General features: G+C 40.8%; 1 protein-coding gene across 2 annotated transcripts in view; it reads left to right on the top strand.

Annotated features, from left to right (window-relative positions):
• PTPN3 (protein tyrosine phosphatase non-receptor type 3) overlaps window positions 1-12,881 on the top strand; it is a 195,871-nt gene extending 182,990 nt beyond the window's left edge. For both annotated transcript variants that reach the window (XM_090049138.1, XM_090049136.1), the window contains one exon: window positions 2,687-12,881. In XM_090049138.1, coding sequence (XP_089905264.1) covers window positions 2,687-2,764 — 78 coding nt within the window. In that variant the 3' untranslated portion in view covers window positions 2,765-12,881. The remainder of the gene's footprint in view (window positions 1-2,686) is intronic.
• Window positions 12,882-15,829: the final 2,948 nt, after the last annotated feature.

Below are 15,829 nucleotides of genomic sequence, written 5' to 3'. Positions count from 1 at the left end.
TTTTATAGTTCCATAGTTTGTAGGGTTGGAAGGGACCTGAGCAGATCATCAAGTCCTACACCCTGCCATGGCAGGAAAGAGTACTGGGGTCAAATGACCCCAGCAAGGTGTTCGTCTGGCCTCCTCTTAAAGACCACCAGGGTAGGAGCCAGCACCACTTCGCTTGGGAGTTGGTTCCAGATCCTAGCCGCCCTGACCATGAAGTAGCGCCTCCTGATACCTAGCCTAAATCTACCCTCTCCCAGCTTGTGACCGTTATTTCTAGTCACTCCTGGGAGTGCTGGGGGGAACAGGGACTCCCCCAATGCCTGCTGGTCCCCCGTGACTAGTTCATAAACGGCCACTAGATCCCCCCTCAGCCTTCTCTTGTGGAGGCTGAACAGGTTCAGGTCCCTTAGCCTCTCCTCATAGGGCCTGCCCTGCTGCCCCCTGATGCATGCGAGTGGCCCTCCTCTGGACCCTCTCCATGTTGTCCACATCCCTCTTGAAGTACAGTACTCCAGCTGCAGCCTGACCAGTGCCACATAGAGGGGGAGGATCACCTCCTTGGACCTGCTTGAAATGCATCTGTGGATGCATGACAAGGTACGGTTGGCTTTCCTGACCGCATCCCCACCCTGTTGGCCCATGTTCCTTTTGGCATCAATAATGATTCCAAGATCCTCTTCTGCCTCTGCACCAATGAGACAGGAGTTCCCCAGCCTGTAGGTATGCTGCCGCTTCTTCCTCCCCATGTGTGCAGTACCTTGCATTTGTCAGTGTTGAAACCCATCCTGTTCTCATCCACCCACCCCTGTAATCTGTCTGGGTCTGATTGCAGCCTGTTCCTCCTTTCTAACGTGCCCACTTGCCTCCACATCTTAGTGTCGTCTGCGAATTTGAACAGGGTGCTTTTTACCCACTTGTCCAAGTCCCTGATGAAGATGCTGAACAATTCAGACCCGAGGACTGAGTCCTGCGGAACCCCATTACCCACATCCCTCCAGGTTGAAAATGACCCATCCACCACCGCTATCTGGGTGCAGCCCTCCAGCCAGTTGGCGACCCATTTGATTGTGTAGGTGGCAGCGCCACAGTCCCCTAGTTTTTTAATGAGAGTGGGGTGAGAGACAGTGTCGAAGGCCTTCCTAAAGTCCAGAAAGATTGTCCACTGCTACCCCTGCATCTAAGGATTTCGTGACCTGGTCATAGAGGAACATGGAGAACCTGGAGAGGGTCCAGAGGAGGGCCACTTGTATGGTTGAGGGCCTCTGTGGCCAGCCCTATGAGAGAAGGCTGTGGGACCTGAATCTCTTCAGTCTCCACAAGAGACTGAGAGGGGATCTTGTGGCTGCCTACAGCCTTATCAGGGGCCAGCAGCAGGGACTCGGGGAAAGTCTGTTCACCAGGGTCCCCCCTGGAGTCACCAGGAACAATGGGCACAAGCTAAGGAGGATAGGTTTAGGTTAGATATTAGGAAGAACTACTTCACTGTAAGGGTGCCCAGAGCCTGGAATAGGCTTCCCAGAGAGGTGGTGCTCTCACCTTCCCTGGAAATCTTCAAGAGGAAACTGAATAGGCACTTGTCTGCAGTCTTATGACCCCTCCCACCCCCAGTGCTCATTCCTGCCCATGGCGGGGGATCGGACTCTATGATCTGTCTAGGTCCCTTCCGACTCATTGATTCTATAATTCTAAAGAAGGCCACCAGGTTTGTCTGACAGGACCTGCCTCTAATGAACCCATGTTGGTTGCCACTAAGCATAATCTCCCCTCCTGGCCCCTCATGGGCACGCGCTATGATAATTGTCTCCAACAGCTTCCCCAGGATCGAGGTAATACTAACTGGCCTATGGTTTCCTGGGTCCTCCTTCTTCCCTTTTTTGAAAATGGGAACCACGTTGGCCCTTTTCCAGTCCTCTGGCACCACGCCGGAGCACCACGAGTGCTTGTAAAGCTGTGCCAGGGTCCCGCAATGACCTCTGCTAATTCCCTCAACACTCTGGGGTGGAGTTGGTCAGGACCAGCTGATTTAAATACATCTAGTCCCTCCAGAAGTTCCTTGACTAGATCCTCACTGATCCTAGGTCTGGGTGCGCCTCCTTTGGGGCCTACAGAGGTCACGGTTGTGGGGGGTGACCCGGTCCCTGCTCAGGAAAATGGAGGCAAAGAAATTGTTAAATAGGTTAGCTTTGTCATCTGGTGTGACGACCAGATTTCCTAGTGTGTCTTGTATCTTTTTTTGTGATTATTCATTTGGGCTCATAGTGATTGTATGGTTTCACCCATATGGTTTCTGAGGGGGCTTTCTGTTTGGATGTGGTATATCACATTCTGTGATAGATATATGTAGGATCAATGGATTCCGATGGTTTTGTTGTGGGGAGGGCTGATTGTGGGTGAAGTGAAATATATTACCAGATTTTACATATTCTTAAGGCAAAGTTGTGTAGTGTTTGGTGTTCTTTGATCAATGGAGATCAACTTGCTGTATGTCTAGCATCTTCCTCAACTATGCAGTCGATCCAGTAAGATACCACCAAAAAGCCTTGTTTTTTACATATTTCTTGGACCATGATGGATACAACAGCACTCCATCCCTACTATGTAATGGTATTAAGTACTATGATATGACCAGTGATCATAATCAGTAGTTTAACTGTGAATGACTTCTAATATTTTTACTTCCTTTTTTTTTATTATACAGAGTCAATACAAATTTGTGTGTGAAGCCATTCTTCGTGTTTACAAAGAAGGATTAGTTCAACCACTGGATTCCAGTTAGTACAACAGTGAAAAATTGAATTTCTTCTTTCTAAGACACTTCCAGTTTTTGGAAAGCAATCAGCTCATTTCCATAAGCAAGTAGAAATGTTATCAGAAGCCCATGGGAAGACAAATGAGCATATTTGAACTCTGGCACTTTAAATTTCTGTAGAAGAATCCTGAATCTTGTACAATATGTAGGAAACATGTAGATATGTATATGAGAGCACTGGTATGTAACATGCATTATATACATGCACACTGAAAACAAATGATTGTGGAAACCTTAGCATGTATCTTATCTTGCTGCCTTAAAACAACTTTTTCTCTAGAAATTACTGTAGTTCTGATGTTGACCATTCTAAAGTACAAGAGGAAAACCAGTAGTAGTATTATGAAATGGCCCAACTAATGAAGTAGTGAGTCGCTTCACCTTTGCTAGGAGCTGAGGACTCAACACCTTTAAAGGTTGGTCCCAAAATAATCATAGGCAAGGTAGTATTGGTCATGTTGTTTATTTTATAAAGATTTCTCAAACATTCTACAAGAACAGAATACCAACAGCTGGCCAGTAATTGAATTGAATTGAATTGAATTACTGGAGAAATTAAAGAACAAACTCCTATAAACCTGGTAGCAAGTTGTAACGTGCCACCTATACTAATATACTTTCAGCAAGTCATATGTAGCATAAATGACACACTAAATCATTTATTTTGGCGATGGTATAACCTGCATTGGCCTATGACCAGGTTTTCCAATTGTTTAACCTCTGAGCAGCAATGTATTTCCCATGCTCCTGTGTATTGCACTCTTTGCTCCCTAATCCCTTCAGTAATCCCATTTTATATTTTGTTTTGCTATATTCTATTTCTCCTATTTAAACATTGTAAATGTAAGCTTATATTTAGAGGTCTGAACCTCTTTAATCTTTGTTTCTCTGTATCTTTTTAGTTTTCAGTTTCAAGCATGGGCTAGTATTGCACATGACTGCTAGACTCTTTAGCTTATTCCATAGGCAAAAAGCCCAACCCAGTACTGGAGAAAATATACTACTGAACCTATTAAATATATTGCTGCTAATTCAAGATGTAAATTTTATGAAGGCACAAAGGTAACTAGGATTTGGACAGTTGTAAAATATTGACTTAATTCAACAGAAATCTTATTCCAATCTAGTACAATGCAGCTTTGTGTAGTGTGAGGAGTGCTGATCTTTAATGTCTCTTGCCTTTCAATAAATGCAGCCAACTTCATATGAAGATTCCTATGTAAAGAAAGAATGAATTTGTGCACTGGTAAATAATCCATACTAAGGTACAATGGTCTTGCTTTCATTTCAAAGGGGGAGAGAATTGGACTTTCAGAACAATATAACCACAATTTTGTGATGTTAATTTATTCAGTACGCTCTTTTGGATTGTCCTAGATAATTCTGTTTATTTCTATATAAATACTGTTTTAATTTTAGAGAAAATATTCTATGAGATTGTATAGAATACAGTTATTTAAAACTTAGTTCTAAATAAGGAAGTTGTCCAAAAATCTATACATGAGCATATTACCCAAATGTTTATATGTATACAAAAAGAAAGTTATCTTATTTTCTCCTAAGATATATAGATATATCGATATATATAGATATATATATACACACACATTAATACTCATTTATATTTTAGAACTATAATTTGTATTATAGACACTACAATTTTTATCTATTGTTTGATTATTTTATAGTGCTTGCTATGCTTGAATACTCTGCAGCTTCCTATGACCAACAGGATTTTTTTTCAGAAGATAGTTTTAAGTTCATGTAGCACCTATTAAATCACTGACTACTCTGTTCTGTAGTTTGGCTGTTTCTTGGAGATTATGGTTGCTTGTAGACATTAAAAAACAAACAAACAAAATGCACTTTATTGGAAGAAGCATACTACTTTGACTAGGCTCTACAGGATCTGCATAGATTGGGCACTTCAGCAGGGCTTTTTGGAGCTTTTATATAAAGCTGATTCAATCACCTGTTAGATAAAAGTGTCCAAAAAACCCCCCACTAAAGCGCCCAATCTATACAGACGTTGGGTGAGCCTCTTCTGGCCGTGCTCTGGGCTCGGTGCAGGAGCATGCCAAGTTTAAAGTAAAGCACCATTTGTTCGCTTGTTTTGTTATTGTCTGCAAGCAACCTACGTTACTAGTCAGAGATGGAGGTGGGTAACCTATTTTGGGTAATACTCCTCAGTTAAGAAATTAATGCCATTTTAGAACAAATGAGGTAGTCTGTCAGTTTAGGCGATGTGGGTTGGTCAGCAAGTCAGAAATTGTTTCACTCATTTTTTAAAAGACACTATTCATGATACCACCTCAGTTGGCATTTCTGTCATATATTGGACCACTATAAATCTACCAGTGGTTTGGGCATGGGCTGGAAGTTAAGAGACTGGTTCTAAGTCCTGTTCTGACTTCATCCCATTTTAAATCACCTAACCTCTTTATACCTCAGTCACTCCAGTGTAAAATGGAGCTGCTTATTCTTGCTTGTACCTTGTACAAAGTGTGTTGAAAAATATACAGGCAAATTCCTATATATGTACATATTTATATTACAGACGTTTCAGATATTTGGGAAAGAGGTTAGTGCTGCCATACTGGAAATATAACAACTGTAGGTAGTAGCAAAGGAACCTTGTCTTCCACTTGGCTCACTACCAGGAGCCTTTTATTGTTGTTGTTGTTACTATTATTATTCTGTTTTTCTCTGCATCGACTCAGCACTTTAGAAGTACACTTGTCCACATCTGCCTATCCCGGGCTATGAAAAGAGCAGGTTATACTGTTACTGGTAATTAATAGTATAACAAGAAATCAAAAAGAGAATGAGTGCAAGACAGCAAAAGGAGTGTATTTAGGCTCCTTCTTCCCCCTGGCTTGTGACATGCATTTAATTCTATTAAGTATTTCATTATTTTATAACCCACTTGTGTTTTAGACCATTGATATATTCCTCTCACTACTCATACCTCTGTCTCTGCATTGAATGTATAATACACTTACCAAAATGCAGTAAGTTTCTTCAGGACATAGTTCCAATATTCTCCAGCTGTACTGCACAACTTTATCTGGCACAATAACATATGCATTTAAGACAGTATCATTAGATTTTGACATATATAGTTCTTTTTTTGTTAGTAAAGCTAGAGAGAATGAAAGGCTTCTGTCTTGCACATCTGCAAATTAATACTTGGACTCTGAGCAACTTTACATACGCAAATCTGAAATAGCAATACCTGAAGTATTGCTGAAGTAGCATAAACTTCAGAGATCCCTAAATTGAGTTTTATAATTCATGCTTTTTAAAAAAAAAATTAAAATTAAAGAGCACATATTAAGCTAGAGACCAATAAGTCATCTCATTCTATTTTAGTTTTCCTGCATTTTGCATGGGTACTCTAACTGGCCTAGACAGATCTTCATGGGAGAATGAAGTACTGTACTTACTTGTGTTCAAAAGGAGGTTTTTTCCCCTATTTAACCCAGAGAGGAAAAGCCCATCTTGGTATTGAGTGTGAGGGTTTGGCTGGGATGGCCTACTGCAGGCCCTACTGCAGCTGGGCCTGCAGTAGGCCACTAGGAGTAACTTGGGGGTCAGCAAGGCAGGGATGCAGATTACCAAAGCATCAGATCAGGGTCTGCATTGGCTTAGCGGAGAGTGTGGGACCAAGTTCCAAGGGAGCCAGGAGATGAAATCTGAGTGATGTAGTACGAACTGTAAGGTGAGGTCAGGAATCAGGAGTTCAAGACCTAGTACCAAGTTCCAAGGAAGATCTGAGGTTAGAGTCAAGGAAGACAAGCTAAGTCATGGTTTCAGAGAAACCAGAGAGAGCACCAGAACCAAGGTACAGGGGAGGGCCAAGAAAAGCCAAAGCCAAGTCAGGAGCTAGGAGACACAAGGCTTGCTAGAATAGACTGAGGCTGTATGAAGGCATGTCTGCAGCCTGAGACTGCAGATATGGTTATAAGGTGTGAGTGGTGCTTTCATCTGCCAGTCCAATTGCAGAGAACTAGGGGCATTAGCCGGGTATTGGGGGCAGGTGTAATGACTCAGGAGCTTGGCGAAGCCAGGCATACCTGATCAGAGGCCCTGATGTCCGGTATGAGGCAATGGAGGGCAGATAGCTGTTATAGCTCCAGGTCTGGCCCCAACCCTGGGTCAGGGCTGGAGATGCAGCACTACTGCCTGCCCCCTGCTGCCTCTGCACCCCCTGCCACTCCTTTCCACAGCCTCAGGCCCCCATCACCCTTCCTCCCCCATTCTCACCCCCCCACACCCATACTTTTGCTCCAGCACTGGCAGGCAGTGTCCCCACCGAGCATGGAACACAGCCCCTGTCCTGCCCTGTAGCCATGGTGCAGGTTCTGTGCTTCTGCTATGGGGCTGTGCTCTGTGCCCCAGGCTGCAGCAGGGGTAGGGACTCCTGGCATGGAGCAAAGGTAAGTGGTGGTGGGGGCAGGTAGGGGTAAAGGCTTTGGGGCAGTGGAGCAGGGACCCATGGCTGTAGGGGGGAAGCCTACGGGGGAGTAAGTTTGCGGGAGATGGCACAGGCAGCAGGAGATGAGCTGCCTACCTGCTCGCCACCCTTACACTGGCTGTCCCCCATTGCTTCCTCCACCCCTGCTCCAATACTGCCTCCTCAGATACATGCCCCCCCACCTGCCCCATTACTGCCCCACTTATCACCTGTCCCTCCACCTGCAGTAGTGCTGGTGATGAATTTAAGATGATTCTCCATTAATTAAATTCTATACATGGAAAATTATAACAAACATAAATTGTCCACATATAGAATTTAATTAATGAGGGGCAGTCATCTTAAATTCAGGGTCTTCTTGGATTTAGGTAAATTTTGGTAGTCTTTTTCCATGTGATGGATTTGCAGTGGAAGATAAACCTCTGAATTTGATTTTGTAACCAAAGTATAGAAGGTAGAGTGGTCCTCTCAACACCAGTCTTTTGGTCACACGTATGTGAACTGTAAATGAGGACTGGGTACTTATGAGTACTTACTTATGAGTAGGAATTAATCACTTAACCTCTAAAATATGTAGGGTACCGAAAAAAAGGAAGTTGCTGTGAAATCATGGTTCTCTATACAACATAACAAAAATGTTAACCTCATTTTTTTTAAAGTAGTCCATTAGTAAAATAGTACTCAAAATTCATAGCTTGTAAAAATTGGCCTTACGTATTTTTCTCCATTGGGAAAAGTACTTAATATTTACTCTTTTGAATTGAGTAAAATATATTTTAACAAAATAGCTTTATATATGCTATGCAAGAAAACCAAAAAGCCTGTTAGAAATGTGTCTAGAAATTCGACAAGAGTACCACAGAAGCCAAAATTTGGTATTTGATAGCTGTGGGAAAAGGAGCTGGTCTTACCATGTGTTAAAAATAAATAAGGTGCCATAAACCCACTTTTGCCCCTAATGTATCCTCAGTCTAAATCCAGGTAAAATACATCCCCCTCCCCCCCCCCCCAAAAAAAAAAAGGTGATTTAGACTGCATACTTTTTTTTTTTATTCTACTTGGTCAGACGGTAATCATACCACGCTTAAATATCCCTCCATAGCCCTTGATTTTGTCTTAAATTATGTGCGTCTAAAATGTTCCTAATTATTCAGCAACGTAGTTTGCTTTACATCTGATGTCTTGCTCACTATGTAATAGTTGATAAACACTTTTTGAAAGAACAGCATCTCTGAAATACTAATAAATTTTGCATCTGTTTTATTCTTACTGTTATACCCTACTAACTCACGCTTGTGGGTGGTATCCTTATGTGCCAAAATGAAAAAAAAATTATGTAATAATGCATAAAATATGTCAATAATGCATAACAGTCTTTCACAGTTGATCAGCTTTAAAATTACCTGATTTAAATAGTAATATGCTTCTCTTTAGATTTAACATTGACTTTGTTTTAAAATGTCCTTTAAGAAAGCACTTAGAGGTAAATTTATTTTGCTCATTAAATAAAGCCTTTGTAGAAAGAATGTGCATTAGGAAATGTTCATTTCCATTGTTAACCCTGCAATTATTCTAATTGTTTAAAAGCTTGTGTATATTGAAACTATGCAGAATCTAAAGTTCTGATGCAACACTTATGTTCAAAGGAAATTGAAAACCAAGTAAATGATTAAATCATTATTTAAAACATGATGTTTTAATTAGGGGTGTGTGAAACGAGCCCTATTTGATTTGGATTCAGCCCAAATCAGGGATAGTGATTCAATTCGTTCATTTGGATCGCTGTCCCTGATTTGATTCAGCCAAACCTGAATCTGAAGATTTGATCCTGATTTAGAGAATCAGTGATTTGGCCATAGACAAAGCTTTAAATGTTTTTTCTACATACCTCGAGGTACAGGGCGTAGCTCATGAACACTGTGATACTGGGGTAGGTGAAGCATCCCACAGAAGCACAGAGGGCCCCCCCACCCACATGCTTGGCGATGAACAGAGAAGTGGACCAGAAGTATTTCTGATCCACTTCTGGGTCTGCCAGGGAGTATGCGGCGGGTTGGGGGGTAGCTTGGTGATCAGCAATGGGGGGACCCCAGGTGCTCCCCCCCGAACTAGGAGGCACAAGTCATTGAGTCGTGGGGTTGTAGCAGGGCCCCCCAGCGTGCTTTCCAGCAGACCCAAAAGTGAACTGAACGTGTTTCTGGTCCACTTCAGAGTCTGCTGCCAAGTGTGCTGGGGAGTCCTCCGCACTTCTGTGGGATGCTCCATGCACCCCAGCATTGCAGCATTCATGAGCCTCCTGGTACCTAGAGGTATGTAGAAAAAACAGTTAAAGCCATGTCTGTGTCAAAATCGCTGAATCTCTCCAAATCAATTCAGAGTGTTTCAATTCAATTCAGAGAAATTAAAGGGTCCTCTGATTTGATCCAATTTGGATTCACAGTTTTGGCCACCAAATCAGGCCAGATCTCCATAGAATCGAATCGGGAACCAAAGTTTCACACAGCCCTAGTTTTAATTGAACGTATTCTCTTCCATCTATAGATCTGACACTGACAGGCAGTGTTAAACAATCTCAGATGCTTGTCTGTTCTAACAATAGCAGATTAAGTATAGCAGTTAAATGTATATGTTTGGATTCAGCGTTCTTTACCATATTTCTTTTTGCAGTTGTGTACACAACAGTAGTTTTACAAAGAGCAGTATTTATAATCAGTGGAACTTACCCAGTTTTAGAAATAAGGGTTTTTTTCAATAAACATCTCTCCAACTGGTGGTGTAGAGCACTGATACACTTAAGTTTTCTCTAATTTTTCCCAGTTCATGAAATGGAGGACAAGTACTTATACTTTTGCTTTGTCCTTTCCAAATACTCAACCTTTTTATCTGCACTCCTATTTAAGCAGTGCACAGCACCTAAGACAACACATAACTTTACTGAGTAAAATTTCCTTAAATAAATATTAAGACAGGGAATGTGGGAATTCAGTACCAGATTATGGTGGCTGTTAGCACTGTACATAATATTTAATATATCGTAATTCTTCCACTAAGTAAGTGCCCAAAGATATATCAGTTACTTTGTACCTCATATGGCCTAGGAAGTGGAAAAAATTAACCTCATACTCATTGCTTCAGTTTTTAGTCCAGTCCACACTAGAGAAATTTCCAAGTTTCCCACTGTTGCTAAAGTCCATCACTTTCACTGATGTTAGCAACATTGGTAATCCTGATGCAGACAAGTTCACAGCTATTATCAGTATTCTAAATGCTATGTTCCTTATATCCTATCTAAATATTGCCAGATGAGATGGTCTATGCTTAAGATACCCCCCCAGGATTGTTTTAATTCTGCTGTTGTTCATCATCTGAGCAATGACAAGTAAAAACATTTTAAAAGAAGTCAAGTTAATTTTTCTAGAGCAGATGAGACCTAGATGGCTAATATAAAAAAGGGGGAAAATATTAATTACACATGATAAAGAAAGAAAAAATACAATACAAATTTCCTCTCTCTGGGCCTGTCACCTATACAGTGTTCTTACAGGCATTGTTTCAGTGAGGAGGAAGGGAAAGCAATCTGCATAGTTAGCAAAAAAAATCCCTGGTTCAGCTGAAATTGACCTAGAAAGAAGATAACAAATTGGACTTGTGCCCTTTGCTGCATGGTAATTTAAAAAAATAAAGTTCTGAAGGTTTTCTCTCAAAAAGAGGTTTGGGGGGAACCAGTAAAGTTATGAAATGGCAAGCGTTGTGTCCAAAATGTGGGGAATTGAGAAGTGATTCTTAGGTAGATAGAGGCCATCTAGCTGAATCTTTTGGAAGAAAGTTGTGCAAAATACTCTTTAAGATACAAGAATCTGTAATATATATATATATAGAGAGAGAGAGATCTAGATAACTATATATATTAAGTCTTCAGGTGGAATAAAACATTATTAATTAAAAGTCCTTGGCACATAATTTTTTAATTTGACATGGAGAATTTGTTTTTTCTACCCGAGGAAGAAAACTGAGAAAGAGATTACTTATACTGCAGTCACTACTGTTGCCACTTTTGTGTAGACACTGTAGCTGACTTGTTTACTGTTAGCAATGCTGCACTGATAGTACTAGCTGTAAGTAGATGTCTCATTTGACATGAGCCTGACTGTCCTGGGGTTTGACCTGGATCAAAACAGGAGTGGCACAGCCATTTATGCATCACCCTTCCAAACTGCATTACTGCTCTTCTAACCTACAGTAACTTTACACACATACAGCCATGTCTTGACAAAAAATTGTAGCACATTTTATCCTATATACTTCAGGAGGACTTAAAGCGGGACAGTGGACTTGTATGTCTGTAGGATCCCAAGATAAAAGAATTGCTCCCAGAACAAAAGCAAGGTCTATTTACAGCTGCAGAACTCAGTTGACTGTTAGGGTCTCAGTCAATTAACTCAGCTTCTTTTGTAGGTGTTTCAACATGCAGCAATACTACTGAAACCCAAGGTGGCTAGATTAATGTTAATTTGGGTTTGATTGCACAAGTTGCAGTCATAGCAATGACTTCAATGTAGATGCATTTTAAATCCTAGTCAGGGGGAAAACTCAATCCAGCTAAGTGTTAGCTGTCATAAAACTAGCTTGTGTTAAATAAGTGATATACTGTCATTGTTCCAGTTGACTGTGTTTTGGGTTTTTTTAAGCAGTGCCCTTTAGCATATTTCATTGATGATATGTTGTTAGAATTGTTTCCTAATATTTAATAGAAATTGAGGAAGATATAAGGAAGATTAGGATGGGAGTTTGTATTTGCTCTCAAATGTAAATATTTTTCAAATCTAGGTTTCTTAAATAAATGCTGAATTGTGTATTCTAGTTTTCTGTACAGTAAGCATCAACCATAATTTATTTACGTTTCTATTTCCATGTAGCACTGATAGAGAGATGCAAGAAAAGTAGAGGGGCAGTCTTACCAAAGCTTTAAAATGTAGCATATGTTCATAAGGATAAATGATATATCATTAAAACCTAGCCTTTATTTCAATAGATATATGTCTCATGCTGTCAGCATTACTGGAATAAAATATGTAAAACTTGGGGAAGGCAGAGAGCTTGGCAAGTAACTGCCAAAGTCTGACTTTCAGTGGCTAAATTTATATTTTTATATCTGTTTAGGTAGAATTTTTCTCTGAAATGTAGACAAAACATGTAAAATACTAGATGTTTAATGATTCTAGGTATTTTTGTTAGCAATTGTTTCTGTGCCAGTTGTTTCTTCTACTGAGATCTTAGCCGCCAGTGCATAAAAGTAATATGAGTTGATGTGTCTGGAGGGGAGAGGAAAGGAGATAATTTTATATCCTTAACTGTGCTTATCTTTTAAATCATTAAAATGTAAATTGATGTTAATATTTCAAAGTTTAATTTATTGTTAAAAATGTAGACATACTTTCTTCCTGAAATGAATGTATCATTGTTCTTTTTTATTTTTATAGGAATCAAACTTTGGTTATTGTTTTCAGTATAAATTTCTTGGGTTATTGGAACTGTTTGAACAGAAATTATTATGGTCACCATTTATGTTCTTGGTTGATGGCTACTGGTGAAATAAAATATTTTTTGGTTATATGTGTCTTTTTATAGTCATTTTATTCAAGAGGAGAATCATTAAGACTGCTGTGAAAACTTGCTTATTGATCACTTCCCTCTGAGGCTTTATGAAAATTGCACACCACTGCTGCCAGAATGTATGTATAAGTATACAGATTTATAAAGTTGGTACTCTCCATATACAAAGCCAGTATTTTTTAAGAGACTCATGCATATCTTTTGTAAATAACTGATAATGATAGTTCTATGGATGACAGCTTGCTCTACTTATCCCATAACCTTTTTAGGATTTATCCCAGGACAATGGACATCAACTTCCGAATGATTGCATTGTCCCAGAATAAAATGGTTTATCTCAGGATAAATGTGATGTTCGTTTGTAGTTCCAAAGTAATATTATAGTTCAGTCAAAATATGACATGGAAGTATCCATCTCTCTGAACTTCAGTGGTTTCATACGAAATAGAAAAACAACACTTCCTGAAGATTTTGAAGTAGTAGAACTAAAAGCCTTTGGATCTCATGTCATGCTTTGAAACCACACTTTAATTTGTGCTGCTGAAGGATTAAAAGGAAGAAGCATTTGCTATATTTTTTTTTTCTTATATCATGGTACTTAACTTTAAATCAATAGATTTTTCTCTGTTGGCTCAAAAATAAAATTGTGGATAACCTAAAGTGAATTTAATTCAATATTAGTATCTAATTAAATTGTTCTTTGTTTATATACCCAAGGTTAATGACTTAAAACATACACATTCAGGTAAAAATATAGGTACTTTTCAGACCATTTGGAACACAGTCTTATAATTTCTCAAGGAATACATAAAAATAATTTCATCTCAAAACTCTTTATTCTTTCAGCCAATGAATGCGTGCAAATTATCTGTCCATTTTTCTTTATCAATTTCCGTCCTGTTAGGGAAGGATTCCTAAAGGGATCGAGTGAAAACGTGCCTAGATTGCTTGCCTTCTAGATGTCATATATTCAACAAAATAAGGAAGAAAAGAAGCTTCTAAATAACACACAAGAAGTGTAAATCCAGTTTGACATCCTAGGTAAAAAATAATTTTAAAAAATTTAAAATGAAAGAAGAGCTGACACTAAGAGAATTTAAATGGCAGGCCTTTTCTGGCTGCTTATCATAATCTTAACGATATAAAAGAAAACAACGGCATTCATAGTTTCATAGTTTGTAGGGTCGGAAGGGACCTGAGCAGATCATCTAGTCCGACCCCCTGCCATGGCAGGAAAGAATACTGGGGTCAAATGACCCCAGCAAGATGTTCGTCTAACCTCCTCTTAGACACCCCCGGGGTAGGAGCCTGCACCACTTCTCTTGGAAGCTGGTTCCAGACCCTAGCTGCCCTGACTGTGAAGTAGCGCCTCCTGATATCTAACCTAAACCTACCCTCTCCCAGCTTGTGACCATTATTCCTGGTCACTCCTGGCGGTGCTCGGGGAAACAGTGACGCCCCCAATGCCTGCTGATCCCCCCTGACTAGTTTATAATAGGCCACAAGATCCCCCCTCAGCCTTCTCTTTTGGAGGCTGAACAGGTTCAGGTCCCGCAGCCTGTCCTCATAGGGCCTGCCCTGTTGTCCCCTGATCATATGAGTGGCCCTCCTCTGGACCCTCTCCATGTTGTCGACATCCCTCTTGAAGTGCGGCGCCCAGAATTGGACGCAATACTCCAGCTGCGGCCTGACCAGTGCCGCATAGAGGGGGAGGATCACCTCCTTGGACCTGCTCGAGATGCATCTGTGGATACGTGCCAAGGTACGGTTGGCCTTCCTTACTGCCTCTCCACACTGCCGGCCCATGTTCATCTTGGAATCAATGATGACCCCCAGATCCCTTTCCACCTCCGTGCTGACAAGAGGGGAGTTCCCTAACCTGTAGGTATGGTGCTGGTTGTTCCTCCCCAGGTGCATCGCCTTGCACTTGTCTGTGTTGAAACCCATCCTATTCTCGTCCGCCCACCCCTGTAACCTGTCTAGGTCTGATTGTAGCCTGTTGCATCCTTCCAGTGTGCCCACGTCCCCCCACATCTTGGTGTCATCAGCAAATCTGAACAGGGTGCTTTTTACCCCGTCGTCCAAATCGCTGATGAAGATGTTGAACAGTGCGGGCCCAAGGACCGAGCCGTGCGGAACCCCACTGCCCACGTCCTTCCAGGTTGAGAAGGACCCATCCACCACCACCCTCTGGGTGCGGCCCTCCAGCCAGTTGGCGACCCATTTGACTGTATGGGTGTCTACACCACAGCCCCCCGTGTATAATTTGGTTTTATTACTCATATACATATTTGCATTTGCAGATTCCTGCAATATATACGCAGATTTGCTTGTTCAGTTAATGCCATGAAATCATTTGCTTCATTGGCATCTGTGTAAACATAATTTAAATTTTTTATCAATATATGAAGGTTATCTAAATGTGGGGCTTTTCTGATGCTAATTAGTTCTCTGAAGTCTCTTGCATTGTAGGTAGTTAAATTGGATATCATAAAGAAAATAAAGTATCTTTTGATGCAGCACCAAATGTGTTTAGCATATATTTAAACATGCTGACTGATGCATCGTTCATGGTTTTCTTTAATCAAGCCAGCTATTTTATAGTTTATCATTTTTTTTTTTAAATCGGTGTGCTTGATGCTGTACCAATAGCCATAAAATGCAAACCGTCTTTCAGTGAGTTTTCAGTTTAGCTCAATCAGAGAAGAAATAGTCTTAAACACCCAATCTGCCAGATCAGGGTTGTTCAACCCATGGGCCATATCCAGACCATGGAGCCATGTCATTTGACCCCATGGACTCCCCAGGGGTTTGAAGATTCGGCAGCATGGGAACTGTGTTAGTACTAATTGCCACTCCCCTGCTTCTTAATTTCCAGGTTCATGGGGACCCCTGTTGGTCAGATTATGTGGTCCTCTACACCAGATTGCTCAAGCACACAG

This window comes from Crocodylus siamensis, chromosome 5, assembly GCF_052110815.1.
Source record: "Crocodylus siamensis isolate JL-2025a chromosome 5, ASM5211081v1, whole genome shotgun sequence".
In the NCBI taxonomy this organism is placed as follows: Eukaryota; Metazoa; Chordata; order Crocodylia; family Crocodylidae; genus Crocodylus; species Crocodylus siamensis.
The sequence above is the reverse complement of the archived record's forward strand: the minus strand, read 5'-3'. Positions and strand labels throughout refer to the sequence as shown.